This window comes from Cydia strobilella, chromosome 1 (genome assembly GCF_947568885.1).
Source record: "Cydia strobilella chromosome 1, ilCydStro3.1, whole genome shotgun sequence".
Taxonomy (NCBI): Eukaryota; Metazoa; Arthropoda; class Insecta; order Lepidoptera; family Tortricidae; genus Cydia; species Cydia strobilella.
In genome coordinates this window covers 24,949,715-24,966,881 of record NC_086041.1, presented here as the reverse complement: position 1 = coordinate 24,966,881, position 17,167 = coordinate 24,949,715, and the positions used below count along the sequence as shown (strand labels likewise).

The 17,167-nt window shown below is 37.5% G+C and overlaps 2 protein-coding genes across 7 annotated transcripts in view; one reads left to right on the top strand and one right to left on the bottom strand.

The window, feature by feature from the left end:
• Positions 1–3,034, bottom strand: part of LOC134742364 (disks large 1 tumor suppressor protein) — an 88,845-nt gene extending 85,811 nt beyond the window's left edge. For 5 of the 6 annotated variants that reach the window (XM_063675458.1, XM_063675503.1, XM_063675476.1 and 2 more), the window contains exons 1-2: positions 2,802–3,034; positions 1,111–1,242 (exon numbers count right to left, since the gene is read on the bottom strand). In XM_063675458.1, coding sequence (XP_063531528.1) covers positions 1,111–1,242; positions 2,802–2,820 — 151 coding nt within the window. In that variant the 5' untranslated portion in view covers positions 2,821–3,034. The remainder of the gene's footprint in view (positions 1–1,110; positions 1,243–2,801) is intronic. The other variant, XM_063675467.1, reaches the window with a different exon arrangement.
• Positions 3,035–5,217: 2,183 nt separating this feature from the next.
• Positions 5,218–8,695, top strand: LOC134742736 (calcium/calmodulin-dependent protein kinase type 1). Its single transcript, XM_063675927.1, has 2 exons — positions 5,218–6,210; positions 7,994–8,695. Exons 1-2 carry the CDS (start codon positions 5,339–5,341, stop codon positions 8,205–8,207), a joined length of 1,086 nt encoding a protein of 361 aa, XP_063531997.1. The 5' UTR covers positions 5,218–5,338; the 3' UTR covers positions 8,208–8,695.
• The last annotated feature ends 8,472 nt before the right edge of the window (positions 8,696–17,167 follow it).

Genomic DNA, 17,167 nt, shown 5'->3' with positions numbered 1-17,167 from the left:
ATCGTAAATCATGAATATACAGCACTGAAACAAGTGAAGAATGGTGCAACCGCCATCAACCCAGGCAAATCAGTGGTAATACCGTTTGCTAGAAAAAGGACCCTTAATGGAATGGAGCAACTGAAGCTCTACGGAAATGTCCGATGAAGTGAAATATCTAGCTGTAACACTAGATACAAAACTGAACTGGAAAAAGCATGTCGAACGTACCACAACCAAGGCACTGAGTGTTTGGTATGTGTAGATAACGGCATATGGCAAAACATGGGGTTTACACCCAAAGGTATTGCTAAAATGGATACTATGATGGTAAGACAAATCATTTTGTACGGATGCCTGGCATGATGGCCAAGGACATTAAAGACCGCATGCAGGGATGCCCTTATGAAATTATAAAGAAGGGCTCATGGCTATCACAGGCGCGTTCAGAACGACGCCAACAGCAGCGATCAGCGATGGAGGTACTGCTACTACTGCTAGACCTTCCGCCGCTACCTACACTTAGTGATACAATCTGAGGCGCGGAAATTGTTATATTTAGGGTTGCCTTGAACGGGGGCTATTAGTGGGTAAAGAGATGTAAAATTGAATAGACACATTATGATTGAGTTCATTTATAAAGTGGCCAACAATCTTATTATTTAGGTACTTATTTAAAATTACTTTTTTGGTTGATGTGGGTTAAGTTGCGAGCCATATATGTCACCACATTGTCGCTTGTTGATAAGGTTGATTTCTAATTGAAGCTATATGGAAACAGCGCCTTACTGACAAGCGACAATAAGTACCCGCCTTTTGGTTGAAAATGGCACATATATCGTAAGCAAACTGAGAGATGTGTTACATGTGTACTTGTGTAGGGTATGTATTTGTTTTATCTCCCTCATTAGGTATTATTTGTTTCCAACTATGGTTACATTTCTAACGGTTGTATTACCTATTTGTGGATGGTTTAGTGACTTGGTGACGGAATACGAGTCAACTCTGATTTAGTGAGAAGCGCACTTACTATTTCACCTTAGCCTTCGACTCGCCTTGGTATGAAATTAGAATGATTTAGCTACCCCTGAAATTGAAAGCCTCAATATGACAATTAACTACATCACTTACCAAGAAGAGCTTGAAAGAGGCGTGACTTGAAAATTCTGATGACTCTTTCGATCGCAAGTCGCAGTTGCCGGTCATTGGGTTTCACTAGTTTGCTGTGGTAGTCTTCCAGCAGTTCCAATGCTCGGTGGGCTTCTGTATAGACAAATTGTTTTGATAAAACTCGTATAAAATAATATTAACTCAATAGAAGGAGATGGGTTGTTATTTTATTCTGTTTTAGTAACAGATCATTTTAGACCTCTTATTGTTTAGTATCTGTAGTTTTGTTAAAATGGGTTAAAGTATTTACCAGTACGTATAATTTAAAGCAGTAGTTAGTAGGCGGTGTAAGTAAGGGTAGGTAAATATTTCATGAAGTTAGGTACTCGAAGGAGCATCATTAGTCTTATAACGTGTTAGTGTTTTCTTGCTCGTTGAATTTATATTCGTGTATAAGCTAGGGTTGCCACCTTTTTTCTATACACATATAGTATTTTTGTCAAAATATTGAAAAAATATAGTATTTACTGGGAAATTAAAAAAAGGCACTGATTTGAGGCGAATTAAAAATCCAAGTCGCATACTATGGATGGTATAGAAAGGATGCCAATCTCTTGAATTGTTGCAAAAGTGACCGCTTTCAGCTTTAAATAATAGTTCCTAATCTCTCCGGTGGCGCTAGTTAGGCTCTGGGACATGAGTATAACATGAACCATATAAGGCAACAAATAACCCGACCAAATTACGTAGGTTGTTTTTGGTAGTATTTTGGTGTATGGTGGCGCCGCCTGATTACTGTTTTTTGATGGACTCTTTTCATACATAGAGATTTGGCTCCTTTATATAGTCTCCATGTCGCATACGATGCGATATCGGTGACAATTATATACCCCATTCTTGAGTGATGAAAATATAGTATTTTTCGTACTATATGGTTTTTGTATAATATATAGTACAAGTGACTAAAATATAGTACGATACTATATATTATAGTATGGGTGGCAACCCTAGTATAGGCGGACGAGACACAATTCCGGTGCTGAGTTTCTGATAATTTCAGCCCACCTGGTGTGCTTGACAAACAAAGGTGCAAGTGACAGGTAATTATTTTAGGCCAAAATCGCATAGGACTTTATAAAACCCAAATCCATAGGTATATAATTACGAAACAGATTTTAAGAAAACTATACCTATGTGCGAACCCAACGCGAATGCAGTAGCAACCTACCTAGTGTAAAATCAAAAGATAATTAAGGTGCCTACTTTATATAATAAATTAAACATACTAATTACGTACTATTAGTTGGGAATTTTGTGATATAGGGTGAAAGGAAGGTTGCTGTGCGGGTCTGCGACACGCAACACACTTGCATCTAAAGTTTTAAGGAACCAATCCAAGTTCTACAGTGGCTGGCTTAAGGCCCATAAGGGTAGATATGCAGAAAGACGGGAGAAGGATGGGTATTTTAGATCTATATTATCAAAATTAGTTTTATTTGACAAAACATGGTAGGTGTAATGCCAAGGGGTCAGTGGCGATGGCAACACTACTATCGATACGAACGGATCAACAGACCAGAAGGGTGCTATTGTTTGCGCAACCAACCCCTGCACTGCCACTGTTCCTATTGGAATAATAATATAAGCACACATGCAAAAATATATTCGAAACACTCGTGCTAACTATGAAGCCTTATTTTTATTAAATTCACCTTGCTTACGAACGGGCATCACGGCACCACCCCTTAATGTAATTTCCCGAACCTATAAAATACACCTCCGAGAAAAATAAAACAACTAAAAATTATTCAAACCATTAAACAGAAGATATAGTACATTTTAAACAGTTTTAATCACAGCCGGATACATTTTTAACGGCACATATGGTTCGCACTGTGAAAACATTTAGAAGATATAGCGCTAGGTGATGTGCGGTAGTGATCCCGTGAAGGGCCAGCGAGTACTACCTACGCCCAACGGGATTGGTCGATTTCCACCGTGACGTCAGGGGGTGGAAGCATAGACAAAGAAAATGTAGACTGCCGGGTGTCGGAATAAAAAAAGTTTCGTACTGACTGGTGTTCTCTCTGCCAATGCTCAGTGCTCACAGTTGTTCACTTACTTTGATTGCCTTCATTTACCTATTTGATTGATTGATGAATAAAAACTTCTAGTACGTAGGTATGTATTGGTTGTATTTATTCATACGCCCTAATTATTTGATTTACTCCAGTATAAATATAAATATCGCATCAAACCGTAAAAATTACTCACTGGCGAATGTGCCCTGAAATCATAAGGTAGATACTCTCAGGACTGTGTGAACGGATTACTAGGTAAATAAATAGAGAACAAAATCAAACTACATTTTAAATGGGGTTGGCAACTGTCAAAGGTTTGCAGAGATGGCGCCATCATAGCTTGCCCCTTTTTTTATGAGATTTGGCTTAAAGGGCTGGCATCCGGGGCATTAAAAAAAACAAAAATTTGACACAATTCTAGGGATTGACAGGGCAAACTATGCTGGCGCCATCTGCTAATTATTTCGACCGGCCAACCCCATTGAAATGATTATTTCTAAGTATAATAAAAACGGCAGATTAGCCCTCGACGGGTGCACCCCAAAAAAAAACGTCATTCAAGATGGCTCAAGGTCAAGGGCAATATCGTTGTCGAGAACGGGGACATAACATTATACTTACTAATCTATGACGGGGACTACGTGTCATTGGGCCTTAACCATAATAAAAGTAAAAAATAAAAACCTTTTGCTTTGCCAGTTGTGTGAAAATCAGCATAAGCAGAGTAGAGTACTTCCTAGCTTAAAAGATTATACTATTTCGCGGAATTTCGCCTACAGTTAATTCTGTATTACTGGAGTACCTTCTGTAACATCATTACTTGCCAACAGATGGCGCTAGTAGTGTTGTCCTGCGTTAGAGCAACAGCCCCAGGGGGCCTAGTCAAAATGACAATCGTAGGTACATCGACAAACGTCAAACGAAAAGAAAAAATATATCGGGATGACATGCTACGAAAAGTCACGTGGCTATTTCGTAGGCTAGGCTCCTTGCAATATTTACGCCGCTTACCTACAGATAGACCATGGAGACTATATAAAGGAGCCAAATCTCTATGTATGAAAAGTGTCCATCAAAAAACAGTAATTAGGCGGCGCCACCATACACCGAAATACTACCAAAAATAACCTACGTAATTTGGTCGGGTTATTTGTTGCCTTATATGGTTCATGTTATACTCATGTCCCAGAGCTTAACTAGCGCCACCGGAGAGATTAGGAACTGTTATTTAAGGCTGACAGCGGTCACTTTTGCAACAATTCTGCCATAAGAGATTGGCATCCTTTCTATACCATCCATAAGATAGACGTTGCTGCCTGCATTTTAGATGACACTATATATATTATTGTCTGTTTCCTGTAACTTCACGACCCTCGAGGCTACCGCTGAGGAACATTTGGAAGAATTGCAATTAAAAACTAGAATACTGCACATTATAGGGTACGTTTCCTTCGTGTTTTGACATTTTACTAAGTATTAAGCCCGCTGCACACTCGTGCGCTAATCGCGGCGAGCAGTTGTACAGTCTGTGCTATCTCAATCGCTGCCGAGTTAGCTTGGTCTGGCTCTACTCTGGCAAGCCAACTTTTTCTGTAGAAAAGGGCGGCAAATTTGAAAAATGTAGGCACGAAGGATCGATCTTCCATACAAATTTTGAATTTCGCTCCTTTTTCTACTGACAAAGTTGGCTTGCCAGAGTGTACCTACGTCTCCGTACGTTTGTTGTCCGGGTTTCACTCTAGCATCTCATTAACTAAAGCTTCGCTTCATCACTCGCAGTCCCGCACGAATGTGACTGCTGGGTTATTTTGCGTTTCGTTATGGATTAAAAATTATTCTGAATCTACTCTTAATATAACAATATTTTTTTAATATATGTGGATGCAAAATGAAACAGTGTAAAAGGCGGATTTTTTCTTTTGATAAATATGATTGTCTGATTCGTTATAGAGCCTTTGATAATACGATAACTTGTTTAACTTGCGTTGCGTGGCATGTCACAAAACGCGACGAGACTTTGACAAATTGCTTGACCTTGAGCAACCTGCGCATTCGTGAAGCAAGAGTATCAGTCTCGATATATGTGTGGTCTGAATGTATCTACGTAACGTAGGTACGTAGGGTTTTAAGATAGTAGTAAATCCTATCCGGGATAGAGAGGCACAAAGATGCCTTTATTTGGGAAAAAAGATTTCGGCAGGAAATCGAAAAAGGATGGCCGAGACTCTGAAAAGCAACCGTCCATCGAAGATAAGTATGTGGTTAAAGATTTGTTGGGAACCGGAGCGTTTTCCGAGGTGCGATTGATAGAAAGCAAAGATAACGGGCAGTTGTTCGCTTGTAAAATTATCGACAAAAAAGCTCTTAAAGGGAAAGAAGATTCATTAGAAAACGAGATTAGGGTACTGAAGAGATTTAGTGAACAAGCAAAAGGCGAAGGGGAAGAGAAAAAGATGTTTTCGCACCCTAACATCGTCCAGCTGTTAGAAACGTACGAGGACAAAAACAAAGTGTATCTCGTGATGGAGCTGGTGACAGGCGGGGAGTTGTTCGACCGCATCGTGGAGAAGGGCTCGTACACAGAGAAGGACGCGTCCAACCTCATGCGTCAGGTGCTGGAGGCCGTGGACTACATGCACTCGCAGGGCGTCGTACATCGCGACCTTAAGCCCGAGAATTTGCTCTATTACAGTGCTGATGAAGACAGTAAAATTATGATAAGTGATTTTGGTCTGTCCAAAATTGAAGATTCTGGTATTATGGCCACAGCTTGCGGAACTCCAGGATATGTTGCTCCTGAAGTGCTCGCCCAGAAGCCTTATGGCAAAGCAGTGGATGTATGGAGTATAGGAGTCATATCTTACATCTTACTTTGCGGATACCCACCATTTTATGATGAGAAGGATGAAAATTTGTTTGCCCAGATATTGAAAGGCGATTTTGAGTTTGATTCTCCTTACTGGGATGACATTAGTGAATCAGCTAAGGATTTCATAAGGCATTTGATGTGTGTTGATGTGGACAAGAGATATACTTGCAGGTGAGTAGCTTTTTCCTTTGTATCATTAACCTTAATCATGTATGCACAGTATGACATATCTAAATGCTCATGGGATTATTCATACATGTCTGTCAAATGTAACAAACCCCTTCATAATTATTTGTCCACCATTGTGGTTGTAAGACAGATACAAAATTTAACAGAGGTTTGCTAAGTAACTCTACTGACAATATGTCAGTATTAAATGGTTAAATAATACTTAAAACATTTTAGCATTGTGAAGAGGGGCACAGCCGTATGAATGCCTGGCAGACAATACAGATTTAGACAGTCTTCACATTGGATGTGGATTCACACGCTGCATCGGTGTGTGAGCAGGACACAGCTTTTTGTGCGCATAGCACTGTCATGCACATACAACGTAGCAATGTGTGAATTTGCATTAGTGAGATAAAAGATTAAGGAGCAAGAGGGCCATTTGGACTGGGGAAATTTCAACGTATCGAAATATCTTCCATGTTTTACATTATTAACTAGGGTGCCATATATGTCCAGATAGCGAAAGAGATTGTTTATAATTTCGCCACAGACGGTGTTAATAGACCGAATGCTTTCTGAGTTAAGTAGCCATTTTGTTTTTGACAAAATTCATTGTGGGCATGTGCGAGTTTTTGATTACATACTTAATTCAATGATTGATACCCTATTATTTTTGTATATATTGACACTAATGGTGTTTAATACTGGCAATTATGTGTATCTACACCAGTGTGCTCCATAGACCCCTAGGGCTCCGCGAGAATACTTTTAATAATAATAATAAAAAAACAGCTCTTCTATAGGTTGGTCCACACAGTGAAAAAACGAAAAAATTTAATTTGGGGCTCCATCAAATATTTCGCTGTCCAAAAGGATTCCGTCACCATAAAAATTTGAGAACCGCTGATCTACACTATCCTCTAAAACTTATGAAGAAATAAATAATGATAATAATAATAAGGGCAGCTTGTGGCGAGCTGTTGGGGAGTGACGACCCCACGGACCCGAGTGCTCCAGAGAGTCGGTCAGGGTCTCCGTCTCCGGCGTGTCTTCGTCGGTCGGAGTGGACCTCAAGGGGACCCGCAGGACTCTCAGCTCTGGCTTGCCTTCATTGGCCGTCCAGAGGGGAGTCGTAAGAGCTATATGCTCCAGGGGTGGAAGTGAAAGATGCATAAGACGCGAGTTGGCACAGTGGCTGCTAACAGCCACTGGGTAGAAAGCGGCGCACACCTCTCGACACCCCTGAGCCGCTCACACCGGTGTTGCTCCTGGTCGTCTTCACAACGGCAGTTTCAGGGGCCCATCTAGTCAGCGGCAAGTCACCACCTGCCTCGACGTGTTTTAACATTGTTATGGCAGGTGTCCGGAGTTCTTTACAATAGCCCAGTCTCATTGTCCACCCAAACTTCAATCCATAGACCGGTATACTGTTCACTTTTTCTGCAATAGTCCCAATGCCTGCTGCGACCGGTTCATGGGTGTCTATTGTTGCGCCTGTGAACGGGTTCCAGCAGGCGTTCTACATGACATTAAAGCTCTCCAAGGGGCCTCTACGTATTGGATCTATATCCCCACGCAAGCCTATCAAAAGACCGGGATTTATAGGCCCGTGATATCGAAGGAGATAATAATAACTATGTTAAAGGAAAAATTAAAGTAAATTATCATTAAAAACTAGTACTAATAAGAAAATAATTTCAAAATAAATTAGCAAAGTACTGAAGTGCCACAGTTGCTTAATTCATTGTACTGTTATTTCAATTGTTATGTATTTACTTTACAGGCAGGCATTGGCTCATCCATGGATTTCTGGTAATGAAGCTAGCAGCAAGAACATCCATGGCACTGTATCTGAACAGCTTAAAAAGAACTTTGCCAAGTCCCGCTGGAAACAAGCATACCATGCAACAACTGTGATTCGGCAAATGCAGAAAATGGCGCTCAGTAGCAGTGGCTCCAGTCGCAGCACAAACTCCAGTGCTCAGCTCAAGCAATAGCTGCCCTCCCCATGACACGGCAAATCACTTTCCCTACTGACAAAGGTACTTAAGATTTATTTCATTTTTATTTTATTGGGTTGGTGATAACCAACGCCAACTAACTCCATCATGCTTATTACAATTGATAAGCCTGTTACATTAATTGAAATTCATTGTCAAACCAGTTGGCGGCAGACACGCCGAAAGATCTGTGTCATCGCTACGTTTATAACGTTACTTACGGATCTACAAGTACATTCCACTGGTAGTCTTAATACTGGAATGGATAGCTTGTTTAGCATATTAATAATAATCAACGAACTGTTATTAAGACATATTTCGGCTAGTCATTATATCTTATCTGCTTGAAAATATTAAAAACATACCTATAAAAATCTTATAGCAAATAAATATTACATTGATACTTCATTTTGAAACTGATCTGAAATATAGGTATAATCTCTTTCTTTATGTAACACTTGTAAATTTCAATTATTATTATTTTTATAGTAATAACTAATAACATAAATTGTTTCTAATTATTATTATTGAATGATAAATTTGATGGGAAGTTAAATTGAAAATTTGATTGATGATGTTAAATTAAAAATTAATTGAATTTAACTGCCAAATTTAAAAATGGTTTGACAACTTCCTCGAATCTTGTAGTAGTTAACAATAAGTAGTCAAGAATAAAATGATGTTCTCTTCAAAGATACTGATTAATAACTATTGCTTAGGTATGGTGATAATCACTTGTAACAATAAGGTCTGTTGCAAAATTGATTAGAAATAATTGATATAAAATGACAAAATATTTACAATTATAAATATGGTTTACATGTTGATATATTCATTTGAAATTTCGAATCTTCTCTAGTTGTTTTATATCTAAATATAGGTATGAATGTCGGGCAGGGTACTTGTTTTGAAATAAGACTAACTTGATATTACATTGGTTGAACCAAGATATCTTGGGCCAGGATTCGGTTGGAGTTGGAATAGTAATTTTGTTTAGAATGGTAGCTGTGCATAGATAGCTGTCTGGAGCTCCCATCACAGCTGGTAAATATCTCGTATTGATTATTATCAACTGTAACACATGTATTTCGACAGTCACCTACCCGACTCCATTATGCTATCTCTAGAGTAAGTTTTATGATTCTAAACTTGAATCCTTTCTACATTTTATCATTTTTATATTCCTAAATACCTATATCAAATACATGTATTAGCGTTTGTTATACAATACCGCATTACACTGATTTAAACTTTCACGATTTTACTCATTATTATTCACAACAATACTGCATTGTTGATTTTAATGTTCTTATAATACTCTGTAACCGTGACTAAATAGTTGGTAGTAGTTCCCTATATTACATAAAAAGGGCATTTCATACGTTACATAAGAATGGGCCTAATGTAAATTTATTTCAAGTACTTAGTAAGATTGAATGGAATCTTGCTTATGGACTGGCGACTAGAACCGCAATTATTTAATATTGTTGGATATGGATGGAAAAGCTATGGAATGGCATTCGAACTAAAGATCTGATCTGATTTGATATATGACATCGCTCTCTATTGGTGTGAGCGAGTGTGCAACCGTGCAATGCAGGGATGTTGCGGATGCAGATTTTTTGACATCCGCGAACGCGGATATTTAAAGGCGCGTATGCGGATGTCAATATTAGGTACCTACATAAAAACCCTCAAATATTACATTTTAGTATTTTTTATTTAAAAAAAAAAACGAAACTTTTAGTATTTGAACAAGAAATAGGTGCGTTATATTTAATAAACAGTAAATTGTCCGACTTTTCTGGATCTACACGATTTCGTGATAGATAAATAAATATTTACTGAACTATTCTAGTTGTACACTATTAAATAAAAAAACAAATATGTATGTCAAAATAATTGCTATACCAGTTTCAGATTTTAGCTAAAATCTACGTCAAACGGTCTGAGAAAAACGCATTTAACCGATTTGCAAGACCGAAGTTTTGTACGGAACTATAACCTGTTCCACATCCGCATTAAGCTCCGCATCGATTTTGTGCAGATGCGGATTTTGAAAATAATACGGAAGTTCCGCGGTTGCGGATGCGAATATTCGCGACATAATTCCAAATGACGTTCAGATTTTTATGTTCAAATGTCGCTCATCACATGCTTAATTAATGCGCGTTCTTTTTGCGAGACTGAAATAATTTGACATTTTTGAAGCATATTCAGTGTTCGATTGATGTACTTACGTTTTCTGCTCTCTCCTCTGCCCTATAAGAATCTCATAATCAAAGTGATGGATCTTTTGACATGTTGTTCAAGCTATTATCTTACATAAAACGACAAATGTATAATTGTGTAGGAATTCCGCTTTACTTATATTATATTATCAAATGACATATATATTTCCTATATCTGTATTTTACGAGGGTATATGAATATCATATCAAATGTTTTGACATTCCGATTAGAATAAATATATAAGGTATACCTGGATACGGTTAGATGGAGGGTAACATCGTATGATCGCAATTGCTGCGAAAATAGTAGTTATTTGGGGCATTTTCTATGAAAAGGGACCTTATTGTCGATGGCGCTTACGCCGCACAGCGTCGCGCGGCATTGTATTTATATCGTAGCATTGTTTGTAATGGCGTAAGCGCCATCGACAATAAGGTCCCTTTTTATAGAAAATGCCATATTTTACAGTACTATCAGTACAATGTGTGATGGCGTTTCACTAAGCCCCTCTTGCCACATTGTAGTAACCGCTCAGTCGTGTCAATCGTGTGTGACGAAAGCTTAAAAAAAGTGTCTTTTTACAAGTTTTAAGAGTCAACTTACAATTTTAAACCAGTTTTTTTGTTAACATTTGGTGTAATATTATAATTAAAATCAAATAATGTGAAGTTTAGGTATACGACGGCATGGCTTGTTTATTTAAAGTTGGCATACGAACGCTGTCAAACGAAGACACGATCTTTCACCTGTAGGTCAAAGATCGGACTATACCGGATAAAGACACTGGTTAAGTGTAAGTTAAGTGGATAAAGAAATAAATTCCCGCAATTTAAGACGTGAAATAGGTTGTTACCTATAACTACAAGGATCTGGAAGAGATCTCTTATAGGGATAAGTTCGCCTTTGTACTTCCATTACTGTAATTTATTTTTGTAAACCTGTGTTGTGTACAATAAAGTGATTACTACTACTACTGCTACATTGTTCTGTAGGATCCGGTCTTACACCCTTTACCAAGAAAACTTTGAGAACAACAAAATCTCCTCAATTTGTTGCCAAGGGTAAGATCGGATTAAAAAGAACAAAAAAAAAACTAGATGACATTTTTTGGAAAATAAACTTTATTCTCATAAAATATTTTTATTGACAAAAGACCGAACGTTTCCAACGTATGCAACACAATCTCTTTGCTTTAGAATTGGAATTAGCTATATTTAGTCCGATCTTAGTCCGAAGAGGTTTTTCGGTTTGGTGTCATAAAAAATGTAATTCAACTTTGAGCGTAGATTACTCCTAAACTATTTCATTTCAAGCATTGAGTTCATTAATAATAAAAGCTGGTTATCTTTTTTATCATTCGCATTAAACATTTGCAGGTAAAAGTTTGTGAGAATAGCGTAATTTTTTTTGACGTCCTTCCAACTCGCAAAAAAAGTCCTGTATTATCCGGGTATACCTTAATAGAGACTATGATTTTATTCTAAATTTAAAAATATACGGTAACATTCCAGTTTTCAGTATTACCTTTACAAATTATTTTGTACATATTTTAAAATGAAATAATGTACGTATGTATTCAGTTTACAAATTCGACTCGAATTTATTTATTATAAAAATGACATTATATAATTTTGCTACAAACATTAGATGCAATGGGGTTATTCAGTGAAAAGGGTTAACTTCGAAATTTTCAAAAAACTATTTTTTTTTATTAAAATATTAAATATCCAGTTGGATTTGTAAACACAAGTGTTTTCTCAATGCATTGATATCTACTGTGAAACTAAACGTTGACCAATATATCCAATAAAGCAATAATGGCATCAGTTTTATGAAAAAAAAAAACAACTTGTGATTTAGTTCGAGTACAGTCACGAATACACCTTTAGGTACCTATAATTCGTTTCCGTGTAGCGTCCACAAAATAAAATCTTCCGTCCGTGCTTTAAAATCCTGCGCAATTTATTTTCAAGTATAATATAATTATCTATATCAAGGTATGTCAGGTCTCTGCAAGTTATGTATATTATTATATTGTATATTATGTTTGTATTATATTTAACATTATAATATTTGCTATTTTTAGAAATGAGAGTGACAGTATCAGCAACATAATATTGCATCTTACATAAATAATAAGTTTAATCGTAAATTCAAAATGAAATTAAGAGTCCCCGGCAAGCTCGGCCGAATTTCACCTTCCCATACAAACGGAGTTTCGTTCTCATTTTAAAACTACGTGTTGGATTGTAATGAAACTAAACTTTGGTTAAAGGTATATCTAGTTCTGTAATTAGTTTACATAGCTCCAATTTATAAAACAAACTAAATAGAGCAAAAAAAGTTTTGTATGAAAAACTTAAATTACCTGTATTTTTTTTACTATGGTACCTACCTGAAGCTACATAAACTAATTACAGACCTAGATATACCTTATCTTATTGCAAGTACAAAATTTTCAGCGGAATTTAGCTAGTCGTTTTAAAATGAGAGCGTAACTACGTTTGTATGGAGAACCGAGCTTGCCTCGGACTCTTAATGGCTCGGAAAAAAATGTAACAATAAAAAGTTAAGAACATAATTCGTTTTGGTCCTTTTATATAACCAAACGAGTTTTGCCCAGGATACCAACAGCAACACTTAAAAACCTGTCAATGTGTCCGACGGTCAGTTTAGGTATTTACTTTAAATATCTTATTATATAACAAAAGTGTGTCATGCGTTTTCGTTAATTTGTGGCACCGGAAGATTTACAATTCAACATGCATATCTCCACTATACTAATGTATATTTCAATCAAGATTATTCTACGACGCAGCACGTCAAGTGATTGTAGGCTTGACGTTAGCAACGAAGTAAGAAAAGTAACGACGGCGTGGCATACCTAATTGTATTAACTGTGTACACTGTACACAGTATGTCGAACGAAAGTGTTACCTCTAGGCACAGTACTTAATAACCAAATGAACCCAGACCACCGTAGATATACTTACGTTTTAAAAATCAACATAGAAACTGGTTTCTTTAAGTTTTGTTTCATATAATTCTATGCTGGCCTTCGGTTCCAATCGGTTGATCGTATGCTTGTTATTGCGCTGTTGATACTTAGCCTTACTAGATCTATCTAACCCGAAAATGAGACTCAATGTGTAGGTTCTCTTGTTGAGGGACCTATATACCTGTATAGTCAGGGCCGGATCTAGGGTAGAGCGAGTGGAGCGGCCGCTCTAGGCGCCGGATGGCAAGTGGGGCGCCAAAATGGCAAATGAGAAAAAAAATTAAGTTTAAAAAAAGACACGAGTGTGACGCGGGACCAAAATACGGTTCGTTTTGCTTTTGGGTAAAAAGCTTCAACGGAGGGCGCCAAAACCCGATTTCGCTCTACCCTGATCAAGGACTCGGGCCGGCACTGTGTATAGTGATCAGAATTCGTGGTGTAAGTATCGGTGTGATGAAGGTAAATGTTGCGGGTGTCATTATTGACGAGAAAGACTCGTCCCAGACTGGCGCGGTATAGGCATTGACGACTCGTTTTTCTCGGTCTGGACCGCGAAAGTGGAGAGGCTGGCATCATTCCGGGAGATGTTTAAAAATAACATTTCGTAAAGACTGTCGTTGTTAGAGTATATTATCTGTGTCTCCAACAATGGGATCACTGGGATCATGTCTCTTGGTACTTGCATGTACACATGGAACACGGTATCTGCCTGGCTAACTAAATAATCTATTGTTAATTTTATGAAAACGGATTGTATCGCGTATATTGAATTTATATTCAATATACGTGAATTTATATTCAATATACCCATATTGAGATACCCTCCTACAATTTAGGAGGGAATTAAATCTTCTCGGGTCCGAGGTTATTTATTTATCGTATGGCATATGTACATGTCACTGGATTACAATTTAAAAAACAAAACTTATGGTTAGTTAGAATTTCGCCCTTCCCAGGTACGCGACTGCTTCATCTGACAGGATCTTAAAATCGTCTACATGGCCTGTGTATTTAGTAAGAGGGCATTCCAGAATGATGTGGTTGATGGTCTGATCCGGGTGCCCGCAGCTACAGGCAGAAGAGGAGCTCCAGCCCCATTTGTACCAGCGGACCACACCGGACGGGGTTCCTTAAAGTCTGCTGGGGGTACTCGCAGGGGTAGAGCAGAGAGTCCATGCCTCCTCCAGGGTACGGGTGGTCAGGGACTCTCCCATCAGTAATGCAGGGGGGTTTCGGGATTTAAGACGTTTTCTTCCGAAGCCCTCGAGGTCTTGGTGGATTGGTAGCTCAGGACTAAGTGCGCTTTCGCTAGTTCGCGTTGGAGGCATTTTTCTCTTCGCAGGTGCGCAGGGGCTATGTTGCTAAGAGAGGGGAGCCAGTGGGTGGGTGTTGGCTTAAGGCATCCCGTTATTAAACGTAGAGTCTGGTTAAGCTGCGTGTCGATGGCTGAGGTATGAACACTATTTATCCAGACTGGAGCGCAGTACTCGGCCGTCGAGTAAACCAGGGCCAGCGCTGTGGTTCGGAGACAGGAGGCAGAGGCTCCCCAAGTTGTTCCTGTTAATTTTTGCACTAGACTATTCCTGGTCTGCAGTTTAGCCGATACTTTTTGTAGGTGACACTTGTAAGTAAGGCTTCTGTCCAGAGTAACTCCAAGGTCCGGGTCAGGGTCCGAGGTGTAGGGTTGGAGCCGGCGTAGCTTTATTTAGCTACTTGAAAATGGTTGTATTGTATAACTAACCTTATAAACCGATTTTGCATGTACAACCAGCCTTAAAGTTTATAATCTATGATGGTTCAGTATTACATTTTTTTTGTATGTGGGTATTCTAGGTATTTTTGCACTTTGTGGTTTTTCCTCAGTCACCCGTTGACCACGAACGCTGTAAAGGGTTCGAAACGTCGGGACGTATTATAAATTCAATATACGCGATATAATCCGTTTTCATAGTTTTATTTCATGAGTAACTAATATCGCGGTAACCAAAGACAATATAATTGTTACCTGTTACCTTAGAATCTCTTTTAATCTGACATCTTTTTATAAATTTATAATAGGGCATTTCAATTATAATTGTACCTACTACATTTATAAGTAATGCTTCTGAATTTATCATAATTATAATTACAGCTTATTATTGTGAAGCATTGCACTGCTTTAAAGGTCCTTAGTATATAAGTGTAGAGATGTTCGATAAATAATATTAAACGTATGTAATCTGTAAATGCGCCTTAATAATCTGTGTAATATTAATAGTTCTGTCTCTCTTTGGTATTGTTAATACTATGTAACCAGGGGTGTCACTCAGGTCTCAATATGAAGAGGCTCATATTGAATTTGCATTTACCTTAAAATCGTTCACAATTTACGTGCCATTCTTTATTTATCCTAGAACCGAATTGAATAAGTACCTAGGATATATTTTACCAGGTGAATTATATATTAATGCGACCATCACTATTTTTTTACTAAATGAAATTGATGTTGAATTGTACCCAAAAACTGACGCGCATTCCATGTAGCGAATATGTAGACTGGCATACTGACGCGAGAAAACGTTACAGTTAACTCAAATGTAGGTAAGCCATGTTAGTCTCCATTGTATGTTTTTAAATTATTTGTGGCCATAATGTATTTTTAAAAACGATGTATACAGGGCGTCCTTAGCCATTGGACAAAGCCGAAGTGTACATATACATTAGGCCAGGATTACACTTGTAAGTTTTACTTACGTAAGTAGGGACAAAGCTATTTGCTAGAATGAGATAACGATATTCATATCTTATTCTGTAGTATAACTGTGTCCCTACTTACGTAAGTAAAACTTACAAGTGTAATCCTGGCCTTAGGGTATTTAGAACCAGTATACAGAGTATCATAACAACCGGTGTAGCGGTTACGAAGAAATTAACAAATTACGATTTTTTACTTTGGAGCAGCCTGTATGTGTTAGTAGCTCTTGAGGTAATAAATTGTATGAAACCTTCTTTCGACCTTTTTGATTATCTTTTTTACTTATGAAACTAATAAAATTCTGACTTTTGACAAATGTCATCATTGCCGCATATTTTCGAACAAATTGTCAAAAGCACTGTACAGTTGTTTCTTTTTGTTGTCAATTATTGGAAATAACTTTTGTTTAATATTTTTTTATCTTGTTCTTATTAAAAAAAAAAATTAACGTTATAGCATTCCTGAGGATTGACCCTACGTGGGATTTCAGGGTTTGTCCAATGGCTAAGGTCACCCTGTATATATGTTGACTTCAATGTTCATGAACCCAGGGAACTTTTTCTATAAAAGGTTTTAGTTAGGTAGTCGTGATCACATTATTTTCCTATGGAATGAACTGTTGGGATTTATAAATAAATATATGTTATTCACTCTATGTTAAAAACAGAAAATCCCGGCCGTGCCATACGAATTGAAGTAATTCTAGAATGTTTTAATTTTGTTAATAAAAGATCCGAATTATTTTTATAATATTAATACGCACAATGTTTTAAACATAAGTATATTATCTATATAATTTTATAAATGTTCTTTTATGTACAATTAATGTTAATTTAATGTAAGAAAACATATTTAAAATGTAGTTATCTCTAATCCCGTGCACAAACAGATAATTTCTCTTTACTGTATTGATACTACTTGTGTACGTGATATTTTTCGAATACTTTTTGGTGCAAAAGTAAACCAATGACTTACTGACATTGGAAAATTATA